This window comes from Melopsittacus undulatus, chromosome 2 (assembly GCF_012275295.1).
Source record: "Melopsittacus undulatus isolate bMelUnd1 chromosome 2, bMelUnd1.mat.Z, whole genome shotgun sequence".
NCBI classification, from domain to species: domain Eukaryota; kingdom Metazoa; phylum Chordata; class Aves; order Psittaciformes; family Psittaculidae; genus Melopsittacus; species Melopsittacus undulatus.
In genome coordinates, this window is record NC_047528.1 from 113607972 (window position 1) to 113635246 (window position 27275).

The following is a 27275-nucleotide window of genomic DNA, read 5'->3' on the forward strand; positions in this document are numbered from 1 at the left end:
TCACATACTGGTACCAGCTAGGGCAATGCAGCCAAATGACAATGAAACTGGAAGGCAAACCTAAAGTTATGGATAGAAGGAAACCAGAGATCACACACCCACACACACTACCCCACAGTACCTAAACAGGAGTCAAAGGCAACGCAACAGCACTGTGGCAATAAAGACAGAAATTCAAGACAGCAATGAAAAATAGACACAGAAAACCAAAAGATATATAACACATCTCCCAGAGAAGAGAAAATATTCATATTCTATGGATATTCGTACTTGGGGGAGTTGGTTTCTGGGGCTCCTGAAAGCACTGCTCAGAGAGGCAGTATGCAGATGGAGTTTTAACTGGCAAAGCAAAGGAGGATTGAGATGCTGATGGCACTGTTCTGGACCTCACCATGTGTAGGTGATGCCTAGTCTACCTTGCACTGGGGAGCCCAGAACAGGAGACAGCATTCCAGGAGTGGCCTCATCAGTGCAAGGGGGAGAATGGCCTCTCCACCTGCTGGCAGTGCCCTTCCTAATGCAGCCCACATGTACCACTGGTCCTTTGCTGCAAGGTGTCTGATGGGACAAATCCCAGCTCCTTTTCTGCAGTGCTGCTTTCCAACCAGCCTGGTTTTATCTTCCCAGGTGCACGAATGTACACCTCCCTTTGCTGACAGTTGAAAGATGCCTGTCTGCTCACCTCTGCAGCCTGTTGAGATCCCTCTGAACAGACATCAGGTGTATCAGGACTTCTTTGGGTTTAGTATCATCTGCAAATCTGCTGAAGAGTGCACTTGGTCCCATTGTCCAGGTCATTAATGAAGATGTTAAACAGCATTGGTTCCAGTATCAGCCTCTATGGTGCACCACTAGAGACTGACATGTAGCTGGACTAGGTGCTGCTGAACTTCTGGAACATAGCCATTCAGCTAGTTTACAGTCCACTTACCCAGCATGTCCTTAGTTTCCTTACGAGGATGCTATGGAAGACAGTATCCAAAGCCATACTGAACAATCAAGGTAAATAACATCCACAGCCCTTTTCTCCTCTACCAAGGCATTTATCTCATCCTAGTGGGCTATCACATTGATTAATCATGATTTGCCCTTTGTAAGCCCACACTATTTCCAGTCACCTTTTTGTCCTTAATAATTGTGGAAATGAATTCCAGCATTATTCACTCCACTACCTTTCCAGGGACTGAGGTGAGGCTGATGAGCCTGTAGTTCTCCAGATGCTCCTTGAACATAGGAGCATCATTTTCTTTCTTCCAGTCTTTAGGAAGCTCCCTTCATTCCCATGACTTCTCAAAGAGTACTGAGTGTGGCACTGGCCTGCTCCCAAAGCGTCCATGGATGCATCCCATCTTACCCCATGGCATTGCCTAAGTCCAGCCAGTTTAAGTATTCCCCTAGCCTGATCCAGCTCTGCTGAGGGAATTATTCTGTTCTCCAGACTTTTCTGCTCCTCTTAGGCACCTCAAGTTCCTGAAAGCAAGTCCTACCAGAAAGAGCTGAGACAGGGGCAGCATTGAGTCCCCCAGACTCTTCTGTGTCCTCTGTCAGCAGGTCCATGCTCCACTGAGCCCATTTTCCTTATTCTGCCTTCTATTGCAGAAGTCTTTCTTGTTACCTGTCATGTCTTTCACCAAATTATTTTTAATTAAGACATAGAATAAACATAAGGTTATCTGAAAAACAAAAAAAAAACAAACGTATTTCCCATATGAAAATATGGGAAAAAAATCTGAGCAAAATAATAACCAACACTGAAAACCAGTAAAGAGAACAGTGAAACACAAGTCAAATATGCCAAGTCAAGTCAAGAGAAATATTTATTGTTATTAGTGCAGAAATGCTTGTCCAGCTTAAGTTCCTTCCCAGGACTTTTCTTTAGGACTGAGAAAATAAGCAAGATTTTTGGATTCTTTTAAACTCATACACCCTCTACTGGACATTATATTGTACTGCTGCAAGAGCATAAACATGATTACCAAAGGAATGTTTGTTACAAAAAATACACTACTCCTCTTGCTTTCAAAATTGCTTCAGCTCAAGTTTCTCCTTAGGTCATTCCCAATAAAATATATAGTACAATTTGAATCTACAGATATATTCACAGTTGCAGAACAGCAGAGAAAAGGTTCAGGCTTTCCTCTTGCTCCCTGCTGCAAATACATGTGTGCTAGTGTCACTCCCCTTCCAATTTCCAGACCAAGGAAGTCCAGAAATGGGACTCAGCCACAGTATTCCAGTTAAGTTGCACTGAAATCAGTGCAGCCAATTGGGTTTGCATTAGTGGAGGTGAAAGGAGAGCCGTGTGATCCAAATTGAGATGCTGCAGAGGAAGGGAATGGCAAAAAAAAACATGGATTTTTTTCCCCAGCATTAAGTTAAAAAAAAAAAGATACTTTCTTTTCTCCTTTGTTGGCACAGGAATCAATATTTTGCAGTCTACAGAAAATGCACACAAGAAACAGTAATAAAACACTCAAGCTTGCTAGAAAAAAGACAGTTCATCATGCTTAGTCTTGCTGCTCTGGTAACTGTGGAGACTCAGCGGCTTATTCTCATGAGGAAGGCTTCTGAACACCCGCAGATGCATGAACTCGTCGTTGCCAACATGGACCTGCAAAGCATGAAAACCAGTGAGTTACTCCATAAAGTAACAGCGGCCTTCAGTGGGAGGGATGGTGTAGACTGGTGTGTTTTGAGGACAGAAAAACAGAGAAGTAGTAAGAAAACCCATCACCTCAGAAGGTAAGGTCTTGTTTTAAACCAGAATGGGAGTCATGACTGTGGAAACACTACCTAATTCTTCTTTGCCTGTTAATCCTCCCTATGCTAGAGATAGGGAACATACAGGGAGGGAATCAGACAGGAGTTGCAGAGACGTGATTACTGCATTAAATACATGCAAAATGCTCTCATCTGACACAAGTGCTTGGTTTTATGTGTGCACTACAAACAAAGTCAGAGCAGGTTGGATGCTTTATTATGTCTTTGCACATCTGGTCTTCACTTAATGCAATGTTAGTGCTCAACATCACACATGTGTAATTACCCCCCAAAACAAGCTTCAGAAAATAAATAAAAAGTAAAAATACTGATGAAAACAGAGAAGTATTTTTATCTCCACTTAATACAGGCTGGGTGGTGGCTGGATTATTAATTTTGGTTTTTAACAATGGGGTATTTTTAAATGGCCAGAGTTTTCTTCTTATTCAGGCCAAATCATAAGCACCCCTCTCTAAGGAAGTAAAAACTCAAACCAGAACAAAAAAACAAACCCCACTACTCCAAATATTATACATGCTAATAGAAAATAAAACCTCGTTGCTCAGTGTCCTTTACCTTGATGAAGTAGTTTGTTCCAGCAACCACCTGAGTTTTAAACTCCACGGCAGTGAAGACATCAAAGGTTTTCCCTTCTTTTTCTTCTAGCTGAGATTTCACCTTAAGGGAACAACAGGTTATTTAAGACTGATGCAAGTATTTAGGACCTAAAGCTTACACTATCAGTGTGCTTCAGCACCCTTCAGGTCACTGCTGCTGAATTCCCACACAGAGAATTCCTGCTTTTCTTAGTTATTAAAAAATGAATAATGCTAAGTTTTGTGTTAAAGCAGGACCAGAAATGTAGACAGAAGCAAAGCCAGGACAGTGGTGTGATTCAGTCGCCAAGTCTGGAGTCTCCAACAGAGAACTTCGAGGGTATTCCAGATTTGACAAATTATTTCCTCTGTTGATATCTCAGCTTCTCTTTCTGTCCTGTATATCTAACAACAAATGTAAAGTGGTTCAGTATATAAATGCACAGGACTATATATTTTTAAAGAGAAGATTTCAATATACATAATTTTTACAACGAGAAAAAGGGCCACTTCAGCACTAGCTCCCTTTTCAAATTCAGAATGAGTTCTTACCAATCTGTTATCACAGAAAAGACATCCGTCTCCAAATCAAGCTTTGAAAGCAAATTAACTCAAGCCTAGGCTTTTACAACTCTTATTTGATAGTTCTTCCATATTTGCTGGAATCTGTAACATTTTAAAACTGCAAAAATTTTCCTAAAAGTAACAGAACCATAAAGCCTTTTGAGTTATCAACTGAGTTTTCAGAATGTAAAACCAGTGCTCAAGAAGTCAGAATAACTTGTCCAACACCCAAGAGGGAGGCACAAACTTGTAAGAGTTGCAGTTTTTCTCTCCCATGCTTGACTCTCTAGAATATCATGGCTAGATGGTGAAATTCCTGGTCAGGAAAGTAGATGATTTCAGGCTTTATTTACAAGGGTGAGATGAATTAGTTTTGGAAGCCCTTGCTGCAAGTGCAGTTCTACCCAGGCCTTAGCTCCTGCACTGCATCATTATGTAGCCTTCCCTCCACTCTGAGTGCAACTGTACCAGCAGTGAGCAGATCTTCTCTTTCCAGTCATGTGTTGTACTTCCCCTTCTTCCTAAATTCAAGGGGAATAAATACATTTACTCTCCTGCCTGAAACCCACCTGCTTCCTTGGGAGAAAACAAGTGCCAGTTTGCCACTGCTCTCGGTGAAGTAGGAACAGAAACAATTCCTGCAACAGGGTATGTTCTCCCACCTCTCCCAGCACTGAGAAGGCACAGGACCAGACTCTGGTGCCTTTCCAAGACAGGTCAGCAGTGACCATCCTGTCCCTGGGAGTCATGACCATACCACACCTCTTCTCTCAGACTTCTTCCAGGCTATGAACAGTACATCAAAAGTAGGATAATGATGTTTGGATGCTTTTGTACATGTTTTTTTGCCATATGGAAATCAAAGTGCACCCAACAAGCTTGCATTCTAAGATGCAAGGAAGGGTACAGGCCCAGAAAGCACACTGACTCAGTCCTCCACTTGTCCTTTCTCCCCTGAGTCAGAGGAAGGAGCAAGTGGTTTCAGTTGCCATCACCAGAGCTACAACTACAAATCTCAAGCAGGGGAGAGGGCAGACATATGTATTCACTGACCCTATCCTTCCCTGTGCTCCTTTAGCAATCCTGGGCACTGCACAAGGTTGGTTTTGTAGTCTCAGAATTGCTCTGGCTCAGCACGTTTTGTATTTCCACCAGGAAGCTGACTACTGGGCTCCATGACCACAGACAGCTCAGAGTCAGATGTGGCTGCAAGCTTATGGCAGTGACTCACCACAGCATGTTACTAGCTACTAGTGAGCATCCTGATTCAGTATGGAGAGGGAGAACCCAGAGGGAAATACTCTGCAAGATCTGGTATCAGCCCACCCTGCTAGTTCATGATCTCAGTCTAGGTTTGGGGGTCCTGGTGGACAATGCACTAAATATGAGCCAGCACTGTGCCCCAGTAACACAATTAACAGTCTGCATCAGCAGGAACCTAGCTGGAAGAGAGAGGCAGGAAATTATTGGCACTTGCTAGAGAACATTTTGAATATTGTGTCCAGTTTTGGGCCTGCAATACAAGAAAGATGTCAATAAACTGAAGTGAGCTCAGATGTCTGGAGCACTTGTGCTATGAGAAGAAAATGAGCTTGCTCAGCTTGGAGAAGAGAAGGCATTGAGGCTTTCCAGTACCTACAAGGAGTCAGGTCACTGAGGGGTGATGGCAGAATAATGGGACACAATGGTTATAAACTGAAACTGGAGGTTCAGACTGGGTATAAGGAAAGCTTTTCCCCTGGGAACACTCCTCCACTACAGCGTACTGTCCAGAGAAGCTGTGCAGTTCCCATCCTCAGACCTGACTGGACAAAGTCCCAAGGAGCCCAGCGCTGCTGACCCTGCACTCAGGCAGAAGATGCAGTCCCTTCCCACCCAATCTGTGGTTCAATGAGGGCTGAAAATGATCATAGCTCAAAAGCTCTTTGCTGTTTAATGGCTCTTTTGCTTAGTCTCGGAGCAGTTACTAACAGGTAGATGGCTCAAAATCCCCCTGACTAACCTCTGCCACAGCTGCCAGTGACAAACCAAAGGGTGAACAGGCTTGGGTAGAATTCCCTGAAGTGGAGAGGCAGTGCCTATGGGACTCCTAAACCAGACACTATCAGAAGAAAGATGTCCTGCTCTGTTTCATGCTGTACCTGCTCTAGGTGAGCGGCAGTGCCTGCCAGGGCCACATTTGATCATCACCAGGATTCTTATGAAACAATACAATGGAGGCAAGAACTGGAAATGTATTTATGGCAAGTGAACTGGCAGGCTCTTAACAAATCTCCACAAAGATTTGATTTTAAGCACACAAAACAATTTGAGATATCTGCCTTTATTTAACAGAACTAATGTTTCCTTCACAGTCTGGGATGTTTTGTGTTTTCCCACATGTATTTCAGTAATTTAAACTGGCAGTCAAAACAAGCTGGACAAACTTTGAAGTGTTTGTGTGATTTAAATGAAAATAACAGATTTTTGTTAATTATGTTCACTTCTGAATCCAACTGGGTGTTGTTTTTATACTCTTCATCTCAGTTTTGGATTACCAACCCTTTGCAGCCTGCCACACAATAGAAAATCAGGATTTCAAACCTAGTGTTCAGCCCATGTGCAATGCTAATTGCATATTTGCATTACCATTAACACGACATGTAGGCCCTGTCAGGTCAAAACAGTAATTGTGACTCTCTCAGCAACTCTCAGTAATGTACTCACTACTGCAAACCCAGGCTGGTGCTTAGGAGATGCACAACTCTCTTCTTTAAATGCAAAATCATCAGATTCTACAAGCTAAACATTAATTTCAATGACTACTGTGCCTTTAGGCACTCTGTACGTGTTTAGAAACAGCTGCAGCCTGGGGAATAAACCCAGGCTGGAATAAATCCAGGGAATAAACAATGACAAAGCACAGAAGAAGCTGGAGCTCGTCCTTCATCTTTCTTCACTGGCTTGACACACCCTACCTAAGGCCAAAAAGCAGAGGGAACTTGGGTGTCTTGGCACTGAAACACCACCACGTGCTTTGAAAGAACGTTGTGCATTGGCATTCTGAGAGTAAAAACATGGGCAGTACTTAAGTTACTGTAAGTAGTGTCAGGATTTGGAGCCGGCAGTGATTACAGCTTAATTCTGTGTTAGGAAATAGCAGAAGCAGCAGTTTTCTTGCTTATCCCCGATACCCCCTAAAAGCCCCCCAAATAGGCAACCCAAACCCAACACACCAACGTGGTTACAAGGTTTAGCTTCCGTAAAAAACATCTGAGGTCCTTCCTCAAGCTCAAGAACACGCACACGCTATCGCTGCCCAGTGTCCCTTCACTGACGCTATAGGTAACACATCACCTGCACAGCCAGGAATGGAGCTGGGCGCACCCCACCTCTCCCTGACTTAACGCTGCCTACGGGTCCTCCCTAAATCCCCCACAAACGCCCTTCTAAAGTGCTGAACCTGCTCTGAATAAAGCCACGCTCGGCCAAGCAGGCGGGGGACGAGCTCCAGGGAGGCAGTGACTGCGCACACATCCCCGCCGCTTGGCAGCCTTTATCCTGATGGGAGTAAAGGCGTCTCCGGGCTCAGCTGGGGTCGGGGCCCGTCGGCGCATTCCATTCCAACCTACTGCCGGTTGATCCGTCTCCCCGCCGGGGAGGCCCAAGCCGGCGGCAGCCCAAGCCGGCGGGCTCCGACCGCCAACAGGCCCGGTGGGAGCAACACCATGACACCCGCCGCCAGGCCCTGCCCGGGGCTCACCCGAGCTCCTCACCTCGTCCACGATCTGCTGCGTCTCACCGGTGGCAGGCCGGACCGCCGAGGTGCCACCACACAACATGGTGGCAGCAGCTCCGTTCCGCTCCGACCCTTCCTCTCCCGTGGGGGGCCGGGCCTGATGGCGGGGCGGGATCGGAGGCGGCACCGGGCGGGTCCCGGGGCGGGTGGTCAGCAGAGCCGGGTGAGGCGGGGTGGTTGTGGTATAGCACAGCGGGACCAGCCCTCACTGCCTGGGCAGGAGCCTAGAACAGCGGAAAGCTAGAACCGAATAGCAATAAAAGCTCCTGCAGGACGGCCCCACCGGTGACACCACTGTGGCAGGTCCACACGAGGGTTGTCCTCGCCTCCACTGCCCTGCGGCTGTATTTCCCTGTGTGTCACGTTTTCCAGCAGCTGTCACCTTTTGCTTTACCATGGCAAGTTCCATGCCCGGGACTCCCTCGTTCACCATGTTGGTCCCTCTCCCAGGCTGATTTTGCTGTTCCTCAGTCAGCAAACTGAAGGGCATGTCGAATTATCCAGCTTTTGAGACCCCCCCCCCCCCCCCAACCGTGAGACTGCAGTCTGAATATCCAGCTCTTTAGCTATATTTCCCCCCAAACATCCGGATTTCTCGGAAAAAAACAAGACCAAAAACCTACCTTCCTCCCCCTGCTTCCCAGTACCCCTTGGAAAATCCAGTAAATATAACCCTAAATTTCACAGCAGGAAGTATTTCATACTGGCTGGACCTCCTGCACTGGGATGACATGGTGAGAAGCATGAAACAGAATGAGGAAGCAGGACTTCTTTCCTCTGGTACCATCTCTCTCCTCTGTGGAGGGCAAATAAACACCCTGCTGGGGCTTTGGGAAGGCAGAGCTCTGCCAGGTTTCTGAGCAGAGTGGGGATGAAGGATCACGCTCTTCACTGGGACAGTTCCTTGCCCATCAGCCAAGTTTGCCAATAGAAATCCTACCACAGAGCAGATACACTCTGTTGTTGCTTTGCTGCTGGTTGGTTCAGGAAACACCACAGTGGCACATGCTTTCCAGTAGGTTTTTGAGCCATGGTAGGGGTAGGGGTGGGGATGGGGCAACCATTCATGTGGGCATCTTCTAGTGGGACATGCCAGTGGAGGTTCTCAGGCCTGAGCTTTCAGCAGAAAGGTGTTACCCAGCATCAGTGTTGTCTTGTGTAACACTGGCTTTTGAGAGACCTCCTTTTGTGTGGGTGTCTGAGCAAATATCTTATGCTGGACTTGGCAAGAGGAGAACATACACCCTCCTCTGTTCATGGGAAAAGGGGTCTGGCTTCAAACCGCCTTCATGGAGGGGGTCCTTTTCTGCTTAACTTTCTTGGCATCTAGTGTGTCACTTTACAGGCTGCAGGAGTGGCTCTCACACAGTGTGTGGGGCTTGAGGCTTAGAACTCCAGGTTGGTGTGTGCTGAGAATGGATGGGGGTTCCCCAGCAAACAGAGCATGGTTGAGTCTGTTGCTGTAATATTATGGCAGCTGTTGGAGCCTCATTGTGTGCCAGGCTATAAATTCCTTTAAAGTAGATGTAAAGAAATAAAAAACATCTAAGAATGAAAACCACCCAAATGTCAACATTACCTACTGTGTGCCTAGCCAGTGAATATTGTTCTCCAACCAAGGCAGCCAAGGGTGACTTTTAATGTTGCACGTGTTTGTGCAGTCTTTGGTTTGTGTCTTGTGTCATTTTCATTTCATTCATTAAGCTCTTCTCTGCTTTCAGTGCTGTCGGTTTCTCTTCAGTTGGGTTTGGCCCGCGGGAAGAATTCACTAGCACTAAAACTGTTCTCTTATTGACATTTTGGCAAGTGTGGGCTGTAGCCGAAGTACTTTCTTCAGCTCTGCCACCTAGTGCCTATCTCCGTTCGTGCAGTCAGACTGAGGAGACCAAGGATCTCGATTCCATAACTCAAACTATGCCTAGAAGCCATGGTAAGAAGGGACCGCTTTTTGAGCAACTATCAGTAGGTCCAGGGGTGAAATGTGGTTTCCAAAACTGTGGGCACAAGGATTTGTGTTTTCAAACTACTTCTTCGAGTTTGGAACAGAGATCTTGAAACTCAAATACTTGTAATTTGCAGGCTTTACAGTTGAAGTCAGATTAGTTCTTATGTGCTGCAATTAAGTTTTGAGCCCACTCTGAGGGGGATGCAACAGATCACCAAATGTGCTAAAATAACTTGTCTGAATAGCATGCTTCTTGGGCTTCTGGACTTCCAGTTTGCTCTCCTAAGCCAAAACCCCTGTTCTTAGTCAGAAACAAGTGGAGGTGGCCAAACAAAGTTTTTATGCAGTAATGTCGCCTGTAAGTTTTATTTCCTGCCCTGGCAAAAAACAACCAAGCAAAAACAGTAACAAGAGAATTGTGGTATTTTCCCTAATGCATTCACATAATCCTTTCATCTCTGCTCACACTAGGCTGCAGACCTTTCCATACTGGTTAAGACTACCTTCACGCTTAATGAGGGAGGGTGCTGACATCTTCATGTCAGACAGTTGTTCTTGCACATGGGATCTAGGAAGAGGGAAATCAGTTCTGCAGTGTAACCCACCCCCTCCTGCTAGGCTGTTGAGAGGTGCTTTTTCTCCCATCAGGCTGCACCAAATCTCTCTTCTAAAGACTCTCTTACTTGAACTTTTCCGGCATGGATGGAGAAGAACCAGGCATGCCTTGCCAAACCAGAAGCACTTATGTCTGCTTTTGGGGGAGTGGGACAAGAGTAATGAAGTTCTGCTATGCTCTCTTCTGAAGTCCTATCAGTTTTAATTTAGGTGCAGTCCACCCTTCTTGTGCTAAGTGCCCTCTATTCAAGATGGGTCAGGAGGGAAATAACCTAATAGGTGGCCTATAGGAGCCAAAACATACCCAATTTATCCATTTGTCTTTGTGCTTGTCTAAGAGCCCAGGCCTGTACATCTTCCTCATCCAGTCATGTACCAGCACACACGATGCTCATCCATTCCTGCAATCATATTACTACACTTGGAGGTTATTTCTCCACACCTAACTCAATTTCACTTGTTTCATTTGCTTTGTATCAGGCCCACCAGTATCATCACAATTAGCTTAATGCTCTGTGTAGGTGCAAGGCAGATAAATATGGCAAAGCACAACACTGACTATGGTGCGAAAGGGTTAGCCATGTATGCCATGTGGAATATTACAGCAGCAACACTTTGTTAAGCATACAACTACTAGCGACATAATCGATCATGGATACATCTCATTGTGCTCTCACAACGTTCTCTGGGAGGGATTTATAAGCTGTTCTCCCCGTCCATTAAAGCAGGCAGGCTGGAGGTAAAACTACCTCAGCTGGAGGAAACCAGTAGGAACATAGTAGTTTGGGCTAGTGCAATGGAGTCTATGAAGAGTATTGTCCAGTATTTCCTGCTGGGCAGAAGGGAGAGATCGGGACATTACTAAATATAAATAGCAGGGCGCTCTGTCACATTAAATACTTTACATGTTCACACCCTTGGCTGTACACAGCATGCAGGATGTTGGGGGCTTTTTTATTTTCCCCATGACCGTGCTTTCCCCAAGTGAAACCGTGTACCTTGCTTTTGGTAGAGCTGGGAGTCCTGATGCACATGGTTACAGATCACATATACTGGATAAAGAGGGAATATTATACATAGTGGGAAAGAGGAATATTATACATAAATGTAAAAGCAGAGTATAATGGAATTGCCTAGTGCCTCCCATAGTCAGCTGAGTTGCAGTCTGGCAGGAAAAGCTTATGGAGGCAAGGCAGCATGCAGACTTCTGCTTAAGCCCCACCAGAGGTGATCTTCACTTGTCCTTCTGAGATGTCCTGGTTTCAATAAAGCGAAAGCAAATCCAGTCCAAGGCTCCCCAGACACAGTCCTTCCTCAGGAGGCGTGTGTGTTATCCTGCCAGTGCTAACAGCAAGGTTTGGTGGGGCTGTGTCACAGGAATGTGTCTTTGTTGTCTTTCCCATTCAGAAGCAAGAGGTGAGCAAGTTCCTCTTGGGGGCTGTTGTGCTTTTCACGATCTTCTTTTGTTAGGAATGTACTGTGTTCTCTGTTACAGAGCCACCTCCAGTGCCTATAAAATTTCGGGAGTTAGCTGATGGCAGGGAAGGCTCCACCTCAGGGCTTGGTACCTCTTCTTTGGTGTCACCCACCATTGACTCCTGTGAGCTGGTCTCTGGGCTGGAAGCTGCCTGGAAGCCAGGCTCAGCGCTGAGGGGCTCACTGTTCTGCAGGGGAAGCAGGGCCCGGTGCCGCATCAGGCTTTCATCGCTGTTCTGGGCCTCCAGGGAGTTCCTGCGCTTGGCATTCCTGTTGGCCATGGCGTTCTTCTGTGGCTCCTCAAAGCTCAGTGACAGGGTGACCGTGCCGCTCCCGAAGCTGACTTTCTGCTTGCAGCCACGCTGCTGCTGGCGCTGCCGCTCAGCAGAGGCTGGTAGAGGAAAGGGGTCTTCGTGGTTGCTCTTGCTGCTGATGGAGGAGGAAGGAGTGGATCCGGTGGAGCCCCCCAGGCTGTTGGAGCGTTTGCGTGACACGTTGCTCCGTCTCAGTGTGGCCCTGGCAGCCACCTTGAAAGCATGGGCAGCTGTGCTGCAGCGCACCTCCTCGATTGTGTTGCGGGAGGGCTTGAAGAGGATGATGTAGACTTTGTTGAAGAAGATGCAGGCCAAGAGCCCAAAGCTGGCAGCCAATATCGCAATCACCTCCACAGCAGAGACGAACTTGCCATATGTGCTGGCATACGCAGGGATGAAGGAGATCCACACAATGAAGAATATTAGCATGCTGAAGGTGATGAACTTGGCTTCATTGAAATTCTCAGGCAGTTTTCGAGACTTGAAGGCGAAGAAGAAGCAGATGGCTGCCAGGAGACAAGTATAGCCAATGAGGAAGCCAAGGGCCATCAGGGAGCCTTCATGGCAAGTGATGAAGATAATCTCATCCTCCAGTTCATGGTTTCGGTAACTGGATGGTGGGGCCGTGTACAGCCAAATCACACAGATGACAATCTGTACAAACGTGCACAAGAAAACTAGGAGGAACTGGAGGTTGAGGCCCCACCACTTTCGGTGGAGGCTCGTGGGGATCTTCGCCTCAAAGACAAGTAGGACACGGTTTGTTTTCACCAGGATGCAGGAGATGCAGAGGACAAAGCTGATGCCAAAAGCTGGTTGCCGCAGACGGCAAGTCCAGTTCTGGGGCTCACCAATGAAGAATAATGAGCTGGAGAAGCAGCAGAGCAAGGAGAAGAGGAGGAGGTAGGACAGCTCCCGGTTTGTGGCCTTGACAATGGGCGTGTTGCGAAATTTGGTGAAGACTCCCAGGACAAAAGAGGTCAGGAAAATTCCCAGCACAGCAAAGAGAGTCAGAGCAATCCCAAAGGGCTCGGTCCAGGACAGAAATTCTATCTGCTTGGGGATGCAGGATGTGTGGTTCTCATTGGACCAGTAATCTTCAGGGCACTTGTCACAGGCACTTGCATCTGAAAAAGAAATGACAGGGAGAGGGAAGGTTTGTCACACTGAGAGGCTGAAATGTGGGTTGACATGTATTGTGGCTACATACCAGCCTCCATCTTAAATACACGGGGTGTTCCCTTCAGGTGTCTGCTGACATGTTGGTGTTTCAGAGTGTTTTACACTGAAACAACTGGCCTCCCATGGGCAGGAGATCACAAGGCATGCTTAGTTCCAGCTTTAAGCTGTAAAGTCCTGCCCCTGCACTTGTGTTTTTGGAATCCATTTCTTGGCAAAACTTTGCAACTACTGTTAACACATGCACTGTTCCTCTTTCTTCCTGTTCCTTCATCCATCTACTTCTCTCTGTCTTCATACTTCTCACACTTTTACCATCATGTGAAACATCCTGCATGTCTATTACAGAGAAAATTAAAACCATGCCTGCCTCCTTTAGTGCTTTGAGATCATGTTTCATATTCTACAGAGGCAGGTCTTAGAAGTGTTTAAATTGCTCTTTCCTGAAGGCAGGGAATGCCCTTGGCTCCCAGCACACTCATTTCATGTTGGAGCATCAGGGAAAGATGTGTCTTAACGATATCACTCTCCCCACACCTGGCAAAGTGTCCCACTGGTACTTTCAGAGGGAAAATTGATGCCTTCATCTCTTTCCTCTGCATGAAACTAGTTGTGTTTGCTGGGGTGGCAATGTATGTCTCCAATGACTGTCATAATCAAAAGGCAAGGACCTGCTGCTTCTGGTCTTCTCCTTTGATTCAATGGGTCTTGGCCTCCAGTGGAGGCAGTCATGACTCCTTTGATGGCAGCGGAAAGGGGTTGAGAGCAGTGAGCTCTAAGTCACAAGCTGCCTCAGCCTTTAGGATTCCAGCAGGATAGCAGTGGGCTGCAGTGAGTTCTGGGAGCAAACATTCAGAAAACTCTTTTACTAGCAGCTTCCCTCTGAGCTTTGCACCTGAGCACAGAGACTCAGCATAGCTTCCACAATAGAGCATGGTGCTAATGAGAAAGACAGGAATGCCCAGCTAATAAGAACAGAGGATTTCAAGCTCTCTCCTGCAGGGTTGGTTGGAAGGAGCATCTGTAACCTGATACTGCTTTCCTAAGGACTGATTGCCTCACCTAAGCTGTTGATATGAAAAACTGGTACTAGATGCAAAAGGTCAGTCAGAAGGTCCCATCACCATGTGTTATTTCATTTACATCCATTGAGCCAACACTTTGATTTTTCTTGTGTTTTACCTGAAATCTCCTACAAACTGCAGGCAAGGCAGAGCTAACTTCACATAGCAGGGATTTCATCCACCTCTACCAGAGACGGGCAGCTATCTAGCACTGCATTCTGAGGATGTGCTTTCATTGTTGTCTTGAGGTGACCCAGAGACCATGCTGCCACAGAAGGGAGTAAACCAGATCTTTCTCCTCCCCCAAGGCTGCTCATTCTGGCCTTTTCCTTTGTGTTAGCACTGGAGGTCACACAGCTTCTCATTCTAGCTGGAAATTCAGCCTGCCAAGAGCTGGTTTTCAGGAAGACTAGAGAAGTTGCAGAGAACCAGTGCTGCTCCCAGACAAAGGGTGGGAGCAAGCAGCTGCAAGAGGACACAACAGATTGTCTCCTTCAATAGCATCACTGTCTCGTATCTGGATGAGACTGGTTGTAAAACTGCTCTCTATGCCTATATGACTGGCAATTACAGGAAATAAAGAGCATTACTGTCAGCTGAAATTGAAGCAGGAAACTGTCAGAAGGCAGTTGCCCCCTCAGCACCACAGATTTCACCAGTGCACCAAGTGCTAGCTCCCAAAATCATGAGGAAAACACCAAAAGACCCCTATTACACATGACCAGAACTACTTCCATTTAATCTGAAAATGCTTCTCCCAAGCATCCTGTAGTACTATATGCTCATGCTAAAAACATAGAATTCCTGTGTGACAGGATACAAATGAGATTCTCCCAAAGAAGAATGCTTGCTCTAAGCGTTGCAAGCAGCTTACTGAAGTTTTAATCTCTGCCAAGGTCTGCAAGTGTGCAGTGGGGCCAGTGCTGCTGGTGATGAGATCCCTCTTCAGTGTGGAGGGAACTACTGTTATGAAAGGATTTATTTGCCTTCATTGCCCAGCACTGAGGGAGCACTAATGGTGTTGGAAATACAGAATTTTTCAGTCAATTCTAAAACTCAGGCTGCAGAACCTGAGTGGTTTGAGCCAAGATCCTACTGAAACCAGCAAATAAGATGTCCATGGGTGTTTGGTAAGACCCAGAGATTTTGGTCTCTTGCAGTGCCAGTGCTCGACAGAAACTGTGGTTGATGATTCCATAAAGGGAAATAATCCTCTCTGCTTGTGAAGTCAGGGATGGAACTGACTTTATTTCTTCATAAAGCATGAAATAAAACTGTGCTAACATGAGGAAAAGATGGAGGCGGACAGATAACTACGGAATTTAGGATTAGGGTAGGAAGTGTCTCCTTCCTTCAGGTTTTTGGAGGAATAAAAGCTACTGCTACAGTGCAGTGGAGTTTACTTGTGGCTGCCAGAGAGGCTTCCTATATGCAAGTCTTTTTCTCAAGTTCTCTGCCTTAACTTTTGTAACTGAGCACAGCAGGACAAGCAGGCTTAGTGGAAGACAGGATCTGGGAGCCACAGGACTCAACTCCTGTAAGTTTTTCAGAAGCCCCTGCAGAGCTTCTGTGCAGCCCCCTGGCAAAGCAGCCCCCAGCTCAGCACTGCAGGGAAGTGCTCTCAGCACAGCCGCAGGTGATGCCCCGGTGCTCGTGTTGTCCTCTGCAAGCCCAGCACAGCTCTGAGGGTATTACCTGTTTCATCGCTGTACTCCCCATCGGGGCAGTCCACGCACTCGAAGCAGCAGGTGGGCTCTCCCTCAATGATGCCCTTCCTCGTGCCTGGGAGGCAGTCTCTGCTGCAGTTAGAGAAAGGCACCTGCAAGAAAAGAGCCCAAGGAGGGTTAATAGTGTCAGTGCCCCATGTGCAGCTTTTCTACAGTGGGACCCTGGGCTTCCTCCAAGGGTGTTACTGCTCGACTAGCTTGCTGGATGGAGAACCTCAGAGGCTCACCTCTTTGCTCCACACAACAGACATTTTACAAAGTAGTTCTCCCCCAGCTCGCTTCAGTGGTATTTGTTTGAAAGACCACATCAAGGGACGGTAGATCAACAGATCTTTGTAATCTTTTCTGTGTTGTGGACACTCTGAACTCATATGTGACCCATGATACAAATACCAGAAAATGGTCATTAGAGGGTTAAAAGACAATCAGTCTCCACTGGCAAGAATTTGAGTCAACCTTGCAAATATATCCCATATATTGCATATTGAGTGCCAACAAATTTATGGGAATTAAAAGAGTTTCTTGAAACCCAGTTCCTCTTGTTTCCTAAAGACTCTCTCCAACCCAGAAACAAAACAGGTAAATTAACTAAACCAGAGGAGTTTCCATATGAAAGAAAGGCCTTGTTTTTGGAACACTGAGCACCTAAAGATGCAAACTGGCAGCTATATGCAAATCCAAAGGCTTCCGGGTTTCTGGTGCTGCAAATGATGAGCTGGTATCACCTGCTGGCTCTGCACTTATGCTGTGTGTGAGTCCACCTGGGCATGGTCATATCCCTGCAGCAAGTAGTTGCATGGGTATGCTCCCTGCATGCCTAATGCACACTGACAACGAGTTCAGCATAGTAAGCAGAAGGATGGGCCTTCTTTACTGAGGAGCACAACCAGAGGTTGGACTCACCTTTTTCCCAACTAAATTAAGGAAAGAGGTAGCACAGATGAATTTCCTAGCTCAGAGGAGGTAAACCCACAATTTCCACTGCCAGCAAAGTACTCTGATCCATACATACTTAAGGGTTGCTCTGGTTGGAAGCCTCCATTGATCTTTTTATAAGTTTACTGCTAGTTTGCTCAAGTGCTGATCTCCAGGAACCTACTATGTGAATGCACTTAGGACATGAGTCTGGGATATGGTTTGGGTATTTCCTGTATGCAGGCACTGACCTCAGCCACAGGGTACGTGAGTACTGCAAGTAAGTTGCTTTGATAGTGGCAGCTCCTATGTGGAGATGCCCATTTTGATATTCACCTGCAGCTGAGAGTGGTCACTGTTGCCTATCACTCTGAAGTACAGGTGCAGCACAGTCTGGGAACACTGTTTCTAAGCTATTAATCAGGATTGCATAATTCATTGGACAGATACAAATCCAGGACAAATACCTGAAGCTCCCCACTTGAATCACTCTTTGCTGTTAAGAAATATTCCTCGGGACAGTCTTTCAGCATGCAGTGCATTCACCAAGAGGACTTCACCAGTCTAGACTGTCACTGCCAATTTTGAACAGGGCTGAATGAAAGGCCTGACTGAAGTCATGCACTGCTTCCCCATTATCTACTAAGCTGACTGAGCTTCCAAGGAGGAACATTAAATTGGTCTGGCATGATTTCATCTTGCCAAATCCATTTTGCTTTTTCTTATCAGTTTGTTGTCATGTGCTTATAAACTGTTTAATAGGGGTTTTTTTTATCTAGTCTTTGAGGTTACTGAAACCCAGCTCAATTGTGTGTAATTCCCTTGGCTTTCCTATCTCTGCTTTTAAAAACTGGTACCCTCCTGTAATCCTTTGAGATTACAATCTTGAGATTACAATCCTTACAATCACCCTCCTCTAATCCTTTGAGACATCACCCATCCTCCACATTGCTCAAAGATAAATTGCTAGTACTTTTGAGATTGCTTTGGCTGCCTTCTTAAGTATTCTGTGGGGAATTTCATCAAGTTCTGCCCAAATTAATCTATTTTACCTACTCTTTAACTTGTTTTTTGGCAAGTCTGGCCAGCACTGAAGTTTCTGTGTTAGAATTAACTACATTTAATCTTTTTCTGAGGATGGCAGAGGCACAGAGAACTTCAGCAAGTGAAGTACTGACTACTCACTTTGAGCAAAGCTTTTTACCTGGAAGAAATTCAAACTCTATAAACTGAAAAAAAAAGCTGCAGCAGACACAGGAATCACAAACCCCTCCACCGGCACACAATTTACATGACATTTGGCAACATCCCATCTAACTTGTAACAATTTAGGACAGAGAATGGAGGTAAATATAGTGCTCTTGGAAGAATTTAGACAACAGAACACAATTATTTGGTTAAATAAAAACCAGTAACATCCTAGCTGTTGGAAAAGGTGACAGTGGCATTTGCAATGATCAGAAGGAGGGGTTAAGACATCAGGTCCTAATGCCACTTGCCTCAAAGACTCCAGCTGGGCTTAGAAAAACCAGAGCTCAGTATTTCTCTAATGTGCTCGGCCTGACCCATGTCCTTCAGGGAGTTCTGGATTTAAGCTGTAAGTGAAGCTGGGCTAGCTGGAGTAAGTAAGGCTTAATGTATAGTGTAATTGTATTCGAAAAGTGTAACTACTACAGAAGCAGTTACCTATCTGTCAGCCAATGTGAATAATCACCTGGAAGTTAACTGCCTTGTTCAGTAATCAGGTACTGATTTAACACATCTAAACACTGCAGCCAGGCCTCACAGTGACATTTCTAAGCTCCCTGTGTCATCTCCCAGGCCACAAGCCAGATGCCTGTTTAGCATCCCCTGTGGAAACCAGGGTTTCTGTCTAGGCTGGAGGGGGCTCTTACCCAGGGATCTTTCCATCACCTTTCCATTACATGAAGGAACACAACCTTGGCTACTAGCGACAATGGTTAAGCTGAAAAGTTTTAACATATGCAGGGAAGTGGAGAAGGACACAGGCATGACTAAAAACAATGGCTACACCATGTACTCTTGAGACTGCAGAAGCACCTTCTGGTAGATTAAAAACAGTAGCAGACACTGGCATCTCTATTTGAGCACCATGTCTAAGTGAACCTGGGCAGATTGACAGGGCTTAATACCCAGGCTCATCAAATGTATGGGAGGGGAGAAGCAGGTGCCTGTTATTTCCAGAAGTGTGTAATTGGGGTATGAAAGACTATGGCAGAGACCATGTATACAGTAAAATGAATGGATCTTTTTAGTGAGACACAGAGCCATAATACGAGAAGTGTCCAGGGTTAGTTCAAATTTCAGTCCACAGAGACTTGGGAAATGCTGCTGCAAGGATTTAAGCACCTACCTCTTTAGAGAATCCACTCCACAGGATCTTGTTTTCATTGATAAAGAGCCTCTCCCCTTTCTTGGCATAAACATTGTAGTGCCCAACCTCTTCAAAGACGACTGAACCATCTTCTGGAGAGAGGTGCCAGTTGATTATTGAGTAATTCCCTACCAGGTCCCCAAACTCATCAAAATCCACTTGTTCCCCCATGTTATTGGTGAAATTTAAGTGTCGCAGATGCTTGAGCACCTGGAGAGAGATGAAGAGACATCATGAATGTTTGCCTGTCACAACTCTACCACAGCACACATCTGCTATGGGGACAGAACTGTAAATAACTACTTTACTACAGTTCTTAATCTCTTAAAAATGAATTAATTACAGTAGGAGCAGGCTTTATCTCATAGACATCACACACAGAGAGAGCCTGTACAAACCTTGTAGGCAGCACAAGGTATCATGGCCCTCAGGGTGGTTGGCACCCATCTGTGACACCAGTTGTTATCCCATCAGCAATTTAGCATTCCTCTTCAGTCCCTTTTGACACACCTCTGCAAGCCCATCAGGCAGCTCTTCGTCAGGGGCAGAGAAGTGACAGCAGCCACTGAAGTGTTTCAGTCACCCATGCATCCCTCTCACCCTGCTCTTGTAACCACTTTACATAAATGCTCTCAGTTGGCATTGCTCATCCTGAATAATCCAACACTCAAAATGGGAATGCTCAAGAAACAATTCAAAATTGACTTTTCATTGAAATACCCCAAGCTCAATGCACTGCAGTAAAAAACAACAAATCAAGCTGGAGAATTCATACCCCTTTTTCTTTGATCCTGATTCTTGGCTGTGTAGTTTCAAGTAATCACATTCTGCCTGTCCCCATGTGTTGACTCCTGTAGTTTTCACTTCATGCTTTAAACTGTCATATGCTGCAGACAAGCGCAGTTAACCTCAGGGACAACTGCAGCTTCAAAATTCATGATCTAGATAGCCTGACAGGTAGACCAAAGAAACTGCAGTATGAAGGAAAGCCTGTACTGGCTACTGCAATACAGTTCATCCATATATCTTCAAAAGTTAGTTGCTGGTTTATGCATTTTCAGATTTCCAGATCTCTGACCCCCCATCGTTTAACAGCCATGGCAGGGGGTTGGAACTAGATGATCTTAAGGTCCTTTCCAACTCTAAATATTCCAGGATTCTGTGATTCTTAGTTTCTCTGTAGAGGTCATCTATAGAAAGCTGAGGGGACTCTGGGGGCTGTCAGCTCTTGCTAGAGCACTTAAGTGTATATGCTGCTGTGGTTCTAGCATTTGTGGCAGCCTGTAAGCCCAGTCTTCTCTCTCTCACCTGTGAGTGCCCAAACTTACAACCTTGGATGGCAACATATAAGAAAAAACACAATAAAATTAATTTCTCTGGGCAGGCAGAGCACTCCTCACCCCACAGACATAGAACAGACAACATTGTTTTGATGAAGCCTTTCCACCTGGAAGCACAGGGACAGGGGAACAGAACCACTTCATTAATTCCCATCAGTTTTACTGAATTGTCTCATTTTTCTCTGTTTCCTTTTGGGGATCCTCCTGTCTCAGGCTAAAATCTCCAGAGCTACTGACATATCCTCCTCTCACTGCCTATATCAATGCCAGCCTGACAGGGTCTGGAAAAATCACAGTATTACTAGGCAGGATGCAGCTAGCAGCACCTTTTCAGCTTTGTGTGATGTTGATGGAAGTACATCAAAATGTCACCCCAGTATTCAGTCTTTGGATAATGGATGAGATGGTGGAGGCAGGATTTTTCTTCTCTCTTTCTCATCACTGCTGGCCCTCCTCTGCAGACCAGCTGCTCCATAAGGTGTGCAGCTGAAGTGGTCTCATTTAAAAGCCAGGACCTGTCCTTTGAAGACCTCACCCTCTGATGGACATGGCAAAAGGAGGTGCTCTGCTCTGGCATTTCGCAGTGGAGAGCCAGGACATTCCTGCTTGCTGTGGGGAAGGAAAGAAGCCATAGCTCTCCTTTCCTCCCCCTCCTCCCTGAGTGGCAGTCAAGAAGATGATACTTGCACAGTTCCATCAGGGAACAGTGAGAACAGAGCAGAAGCAGCTCTGAGTTCAGAACAAGTGACACAAGGTCTGCAGATCCCCAGCGACATCTGTACTGCATCAACTCACTTTGGCCTCATTTTACTGGGGCTGCAGACTTGAACATGCTAGCAGGAACTTTGTTCATCATCAGTGTAAAATCCCAAGCAGGACTTTCCTCTAGCACCTTGTCCTGGGTTCAGCAGTAGCAGTCATTTTTCTCCTTTTTAGTAGCTGGTGCAGTGCTGTGTTTTTGATGTTCAGCTTGGGAACAGCGTTAATAACACTGATATTTTTAGTTGTTGCTAAGTCATGTTTAGTCTGACCAAGGACTTTGTGAGTCTCATGCTCTGCTAGGGAGGAGGGGAAGCCGGGAGGAAGCAGAGACAGGACACCTGACCCAAACTAGCCAAAGAGGTATTCCATATCACAGCACATCATGCCCAGGATGTAGAACTGGGGACAGTTACCTGGAAGGGCGAGATCACTGCTCGGGTCGGGCTGGGTGTCGGTTGGTGGGTGGTGAGCAGTTGTATTCTCTTCCCTTGTTATTTCCACAATGATAATGTTATTTTCACAATGATAATGTTATTATCATTATTATTATTGATGGTAGCAGTAGTGGTTTGTGTTATACCTTAGTTACTGGGCTGTTATTATCTCTACCCTCTGGAAGAGGGTGGGGAGGAAGGCAGGGAGTGAGAGACTGTGTGGTACTGAATTACCGGCTGGGCTTACACCATGACACACCTACCACAGGGTGACACCTGCAGCTGTGACATCCAGATCAGGTGTGAATCATTGAGCTGAATGCCATGTTTCTCCTGACCCTAACTCCGTACTGCACTCTCATGCAGCATTGTAGCACTCTGCAGAGCAACACTAGGATATACTGACTGGGTATCACTTCTGGTTGACTGTTATCTGTATAGACAGGAGGTGCGGGCTTTGCACTTCTTTTGATTACAGCTACTACACACATTAGGAGACAATCTTACAAAAGCCAAATTGAAGATTCTCCAATTCAAGTTTTGCCTCTTCTGGAAGGAGGCTGGTTGGTTTTATTGTCAGCAAGATCAACAGTGGAAAGTTCTGGATTCCTTTGATGCACTTCCTTTTGTTTTATTTCACAGCATTCATCTCAATAGTCTATTCCTTTGCTTTTTCCTATAGTCTTTTCTTATTCTTAACATTAGGCTGCTTAGAAAGTAATATATACCCCTAGCTACTGCTGGGGTTTTGTAGGATTAGTTTAGCAGCATGTTTCCCCACCTACAGCTGAAGATTCAGGTTACAAATCATTTCATGTATGAGCTGATATCTCTATCTGGCAGGTAAATATTCTTATAAAAGCACTGATCTGCACTTAATGTTGTTTTACCTCAGGCACAGAGTAGCAGCCTCAGCTATGCAGCCATAGCTAGGGAGCAGCAGAGTCCTGTGTATCAATCAGTTAATGCAAGAAAGACACGTATCCTATCTAAAATACCAAATGGAGGGGCAACAGAACAACAGGAGTAACAAAATCTGGCTTTTCTTTCCAGGAAATACCAGAGCTTGGTTCAAAGTCTAAATTTTTGAAGGGCAGCTTATGAAATGGTAACTGAACAACTACTAGGACATGTTCCTTGTTTAGATGGTAAGAAAATCCCAGGATGGTATCTGTGTACTACAAAAGTTCTGCTCTCAGCAGGATGAAAATACAGTTTAAACAGCCAAGGAGTACAGAAGCATTGAACTTTAAAAGAGGAAGTTGTAGACTCTGAGTTAAGTACAGCACTCTTTTACAGGCAGCAGTCTATCAATGATTAGCTAAAGGCTTTACAGTTAAGAATGTGTCACTGTGTTTTGTAACTAAAAATAGAAACATAAATACCCAGGACTCAATGCACAAAGACTTAAAAGACCCCATTTCTGTGAGAGCAAGAGCACGTGTCAGAGATCCATGTGTCATATTCTGGAACCAAAAGTTTACGAAAGAAGCATTGACCTCCTGCCTTGAATGCATCACCAGTAGCCGGTGGAAGCCTGAGGGACAGCATTGTGCAAGCTGCTGTCTTCAGATGGATTTTTTCCTTCTTTTTTTACTTTTTTTCCCCTCTGTCACAGGCTTCACGTTGAATTGCAATGTTTTTTCATTAAAACACCTATTATCAGAAAGGACTTTCAAGTTGCCCTATACTGCACCCTCCCATTATTCCTGGTAAGGCCATTCCCAGAATCATAGCATCTCATGCTTTATCCAGGCTTGATATTCTGGATCATGTGCTTTTCACTCTTATGGGAGGATCATAAATACAGCTGTATTAGGGCAGACTGGCAGCCCACCTCCCAGGACCTGCTTCTGACTGTGGCCAACAGCAAATACCAACACAAGAGTAGAAGGGGATGTGATAATTCCCCAGAATACTCTCGCATTTTGCAGCTCCGTTACTTCCTAGGCTAAAGGTCTTTGTACCTGGTAACCTGTGGTGGATTTTTCTACCAAGACATTGCACATCTGTGTTCTGCAACAGGGCAAACTTTTCAAATCCACAGCCTCTGACAGCAAGGAGACCTACATTTGATGAGAAAAGCACCTCTTCTTGCCTGTTGGAACAGAGTAGCTACAAATCTCTTTTAATGACCTTCATGCTTATGTTGGAAAAGACTTGTCATTTGCTAGTCATGTTTTCCATGCCTCTTAGGACTTTGCAAGCCTTTGTCAAATCTCTCTTCAGCGACCTCTTTCCCAGGCTGATGAGCCATATCTGACTTAGCTGCTTCTTGTACAGAAGCTGTTCCATGGACCCTTCTCCAAACTTTCCCAGTTTGGAAGTTTCTCTTTCATCCGTTCTGAGACCTGAACATGATATTGAAGTGAGATGCACCAAGGGTTAATAAAGTGGCCCCAGGACACTCTGTTTACCTCCCTGTCCCTTTTCTAGTGTGACTGTTCTTAACACTACCTTTGCTTCTTTAATTACTACTTAAGACCTGAGGAGTTCACCCAAGGACTTGTTCAAGCTTGAATATCACATCTGTGATTAGTTAGAACTCACCACTTATTTTTATCCTCTGCTGACTTTCAACCAACTATTCATCCATGTGGGACTGAATTTGATAACAGGCTACCAGAAGCCTCCTAGAAGCCTCAGCATTCTCCGTGAACTCCCTTATCCATATACATCCCAGTGCCTTCAAACAGCTTCAGGAGAGGCACAGTTTCTCTTTGCAAAAGTCATCAAGTCCTCAGTATATTCTGTTTTTCCTTCCTGATATATGAATACATTATTTTCTTTACTGATGTTTCTAATAATGGGCTCATCAGCCTCTGCTAGTTCCTTGGATCTCCCCCAGGACCCTTTTAGGAAATTGATGTTACATGTGTCAACTTTCTAGGCCTCAGAGGCTAGGCCTGTTTTAAGTGACAGGTTGAGCACCATAGCAGCACTTCAACTACTTCATCTGTGAGCTACTTCATCTGTGAGCTCTGGCAGAGCTCTCAGGTAAACATCATTGACTTGCACTGAAGTATTAAGGTTCATTTCGCTCTTATGTCCCATGGTTTCTTCAACAGTCACTTCAGACAGAACCTCTACAATTCCCTCATAAATAAACAAATGCAGGAACTTTCTCAGGTTCGTCTATAAAAGCACACTTTTCTTCTGTCACAGCCTCACCTTGTCTTTTGCAGTAATAATCTATGGCTCAACAGGCAGTCCTACCGCTGAAGTGTTCAAATAAGGATTTATGAGCTTTTTCCCATTTACAGCCTATTCCTCATTTGGTTTTTGGCTTACCTTATTTTATTTTTGCATTTAACATGCCAGAGTTTATGATCTTTCCTGTTTTACACACTGGACATAACTCAGCTATTTGAAGGGCGCTGTCTCACTTTCAATAAACACCACTCAGTACCTTTGTTTTGCCTTGCCAGCTCTCTTAGTTTTCTTCACCTCTCTGTGATCTGCTTACTTTATTTCACTAGTATTAGAGCTAGTGGCAGGCAAAAAACCCCACTTAAATTGTGAACATTGTCAGGCAGCAGATAATTGTGTGCGTGCTGTGTGTAAGCTGAACTGTTACACTCTGAAGCACAAGCCAGCTGCAAGCAGTGTGTACTAGCTGTACATTTTGATAGCAGCTGAACTAACCAAAAGTGGCATGTCCCAGACCCTCCAATTGATAACAAGATGTGAGACAGAACCACCAGTTAGGAGGCTGATTGCAACCAAAACCTAGGGCTCAGGCCTAGAAAGAAGACAAGATCATATCTGGATGAGAAACACTGGAAGTGGGGAGAGATCCTGGAGGAGATGTGTGGAGACAAATGTTAGGGGATGCCCAGTGAACTTGTCCATGTTGATGATGATGCTCGAGACTGGTAAATGAAAAGCTGCACAACACGAACTGATGACTTCCACATTGACAGACCACCACTGTGTCCCTGCTGGGAGGGGGAGACCTGCTGAATATAACTGGGAGGGGAAAGCAAGTGAGTGTGTGAGACACCAAACAGGTTAAATGCTCTAGTCTTGATAATTCTTAAATAGACATCAATATCCAGATCTGCTATAGGTTGTAATTTCCTCTGTCTCAAGTGTGACAAGTCCTTAATTGGTCTCCATATACCGGCAAGGGTTTAATATCATTTGCTTTCTTCTGCAGTTTCTTTCTAACGTGTTTCCTCACTAGGCCAAATGGTCCTGCAAGGGAAGTGACCCTGGGCACATTATAGGTGTCTGTCCCCATAAAAGACAAATGATTCCCCCCTTCTCTTGATGCTTTTCCCACACTGAGTTTTAATTTCTGTCCACGTAGCTATATCCAGGCCTGTAAAACAGGTCTGGACCAATGGCTACCAAATGTTTTTCTCTTTGCTTTGACAGAGTGCCCATGCTGAGAGCAGTGAACAATTCTGCTTCATGGTTCAGTGTGAAGATGAGAAGCTGGCAACTACGCTGAAGATGGCACGTCCTCCTTTTCATTCTGAATTGCTGAGGGCCCATTCTCCACTCTTATTCTGGATTCCTAATCAAGTACCCGGAGAAGACACTTTCATGATGCTGAAAGAGGTGTAAAGACTTAAGAGCTCAGCTATCACATTAGCCCAGTGGTCATGGCATACAAGATTTGGTTTCTGCCGGTGGCCAAGCATCAGGAGAAAATATGACCATGCTTTAAGAAAAATGTTCCCTGAACCAATAGTTTCTTTTCTTTCTTCCTTGTTTCCATCTATGAAGATATGTCAATCTTTGTTTACATGCTAGCAAAGCTCAAATTTTTACTGTCTACATAAATGTTTAATTTCTGCTACATTCTCTACTTTGGGTTATCTTGTTCTGCCTGTTTTTTATGTAGGGCCAACTCTTAGGCTCTCTCAAAGGCAATGCTGCCATCACACCTTTGACCAGCTCTGACGCAAAGGACCTGAGCAGGCAGAAAGGTCCTAGCCTTAGCCACTAGAGTCAGTAATACCTGTTTCCAGAAGCCTGGAAATAATAACACTAGTCTTCACCTACTGTACAAGGACTGGACTGTACTCCAGGAGTGAAACTGTCAGGTTGGTAACAGTATAGATGAACAAAGGGAGATGAACTCTGGAAGACAGGTTGGTATCAGGAGGTTGACACAGATGATCAGTTAGAGATTCATTGACAATACTGCAAAAGAATTCTGGCAAGATGGGGTGGACATCCCAGCTCTGATGAAATGCTAGGTCAGCCAGTGACTTGAAAAACAGGGTGAAAGAAAGAGCTAAGTTCAAGACACAAGAACAGCTATAAAAAGGCTGAGAATAATTCAAGAACATTAAAAGTTGTTACGCTTCAATAAGAACTGAGTAACATCCTGGTAAAGCTAGGTAGGTCAATGAACAGCATGATGGAAGGATAAATGGGTACGACTAATAAAATATGCA

At 45.3% G+C, this 27275-nt stretch overlaps 2 protein-coding genes across 3 annotated transcripts in view; both read right to left on the reverse strand.

Annotated features, from left to right (window-relative positions):
• Nucleotides 1-1792: 1792 nt before the first annotated feature.
• On the reverse strand, nucleotides 1793-7812 carry LOC101872951 (cystatin-B). Its single transcript, XM_005146633.3, has 3 exons — nucleotides 7676-7812; nucleotides 3337-3438; nucleotides 1793-2611 (listed from the first exon to the last, which is right to left on the reverse strand). Exons 1-3 carry the CDS (start codon nucleotides 7739-7741, stop codon nucleotides 2483-2485), a joined length of 297 nt encoding a protein of 98 aa, XP_005146690.2. The 5' UTR covers nucleotides 7742-7812; the 3' UTR covers nucleotides 1793-2482.
• A 3912-nt stretch (nucleotides 7813-11724) lies between these two features.
• The window catches only part of LOC101872780 (extracellular calcium-sensing receptor), a 35668-nt gene continuing 20117 nt past the window's right edge, over nucleotides 11725-27275 (reverse strand). Inside the window, exons 4-7 of one of the 2 annotated variants that reach the window (XM_034074630.1) lie at nucleotides 19308-19538; nucleotides 16217-16240; nucleotides 15987-16110; nucleotides 11725-13175 (exon numbers count right to left, since the gene is read on the reverse strand). In XM_034074630.1, coding sequence (XP_033930521.1) covers nucleotides 11725-13175; nucleotides 15987-16110; nucleotides 16217-16240; nucleotides 19308-19538 — 1830 coding nt within the window. The remainder of the gene's footprint in view (nucleotides 13176-15986; nucleotides 16111-16216; nucleotides 16241-19307; nucleotides 19539-27275) is intronic. The other variant, XM_005146632.3, reaches the window with a different exon arrangement.

What these genes read in the sequence shown, in the direction of transcription:
- LOC101872951 (XM_005146633.3), bottom strand. Translation starts at nt 7,741, where the DNA reads ATGTTGTGTGGTGGCACCTCGGCGGTCCGGCCTGCCACCGGTGAGACG. An exon ending in CGCAGCAGATCGTGGACGAG is followed by an intron (nt 3,439 to 7,675) that starts GTGAGGAGCTCG and finishes TGTTCCCTTAAG; the next exon opens with GTGAAATCTCAGCTAGAAGA. An exon ending in GAACAAACTACTTCATCAAG is followed by an intron (nt 2,612 to 3,336) that starts GTAAAGGACACT and finishes CATGCTTTGCAG; the next exon opens with GTCCATGTTGGCAACGACGA.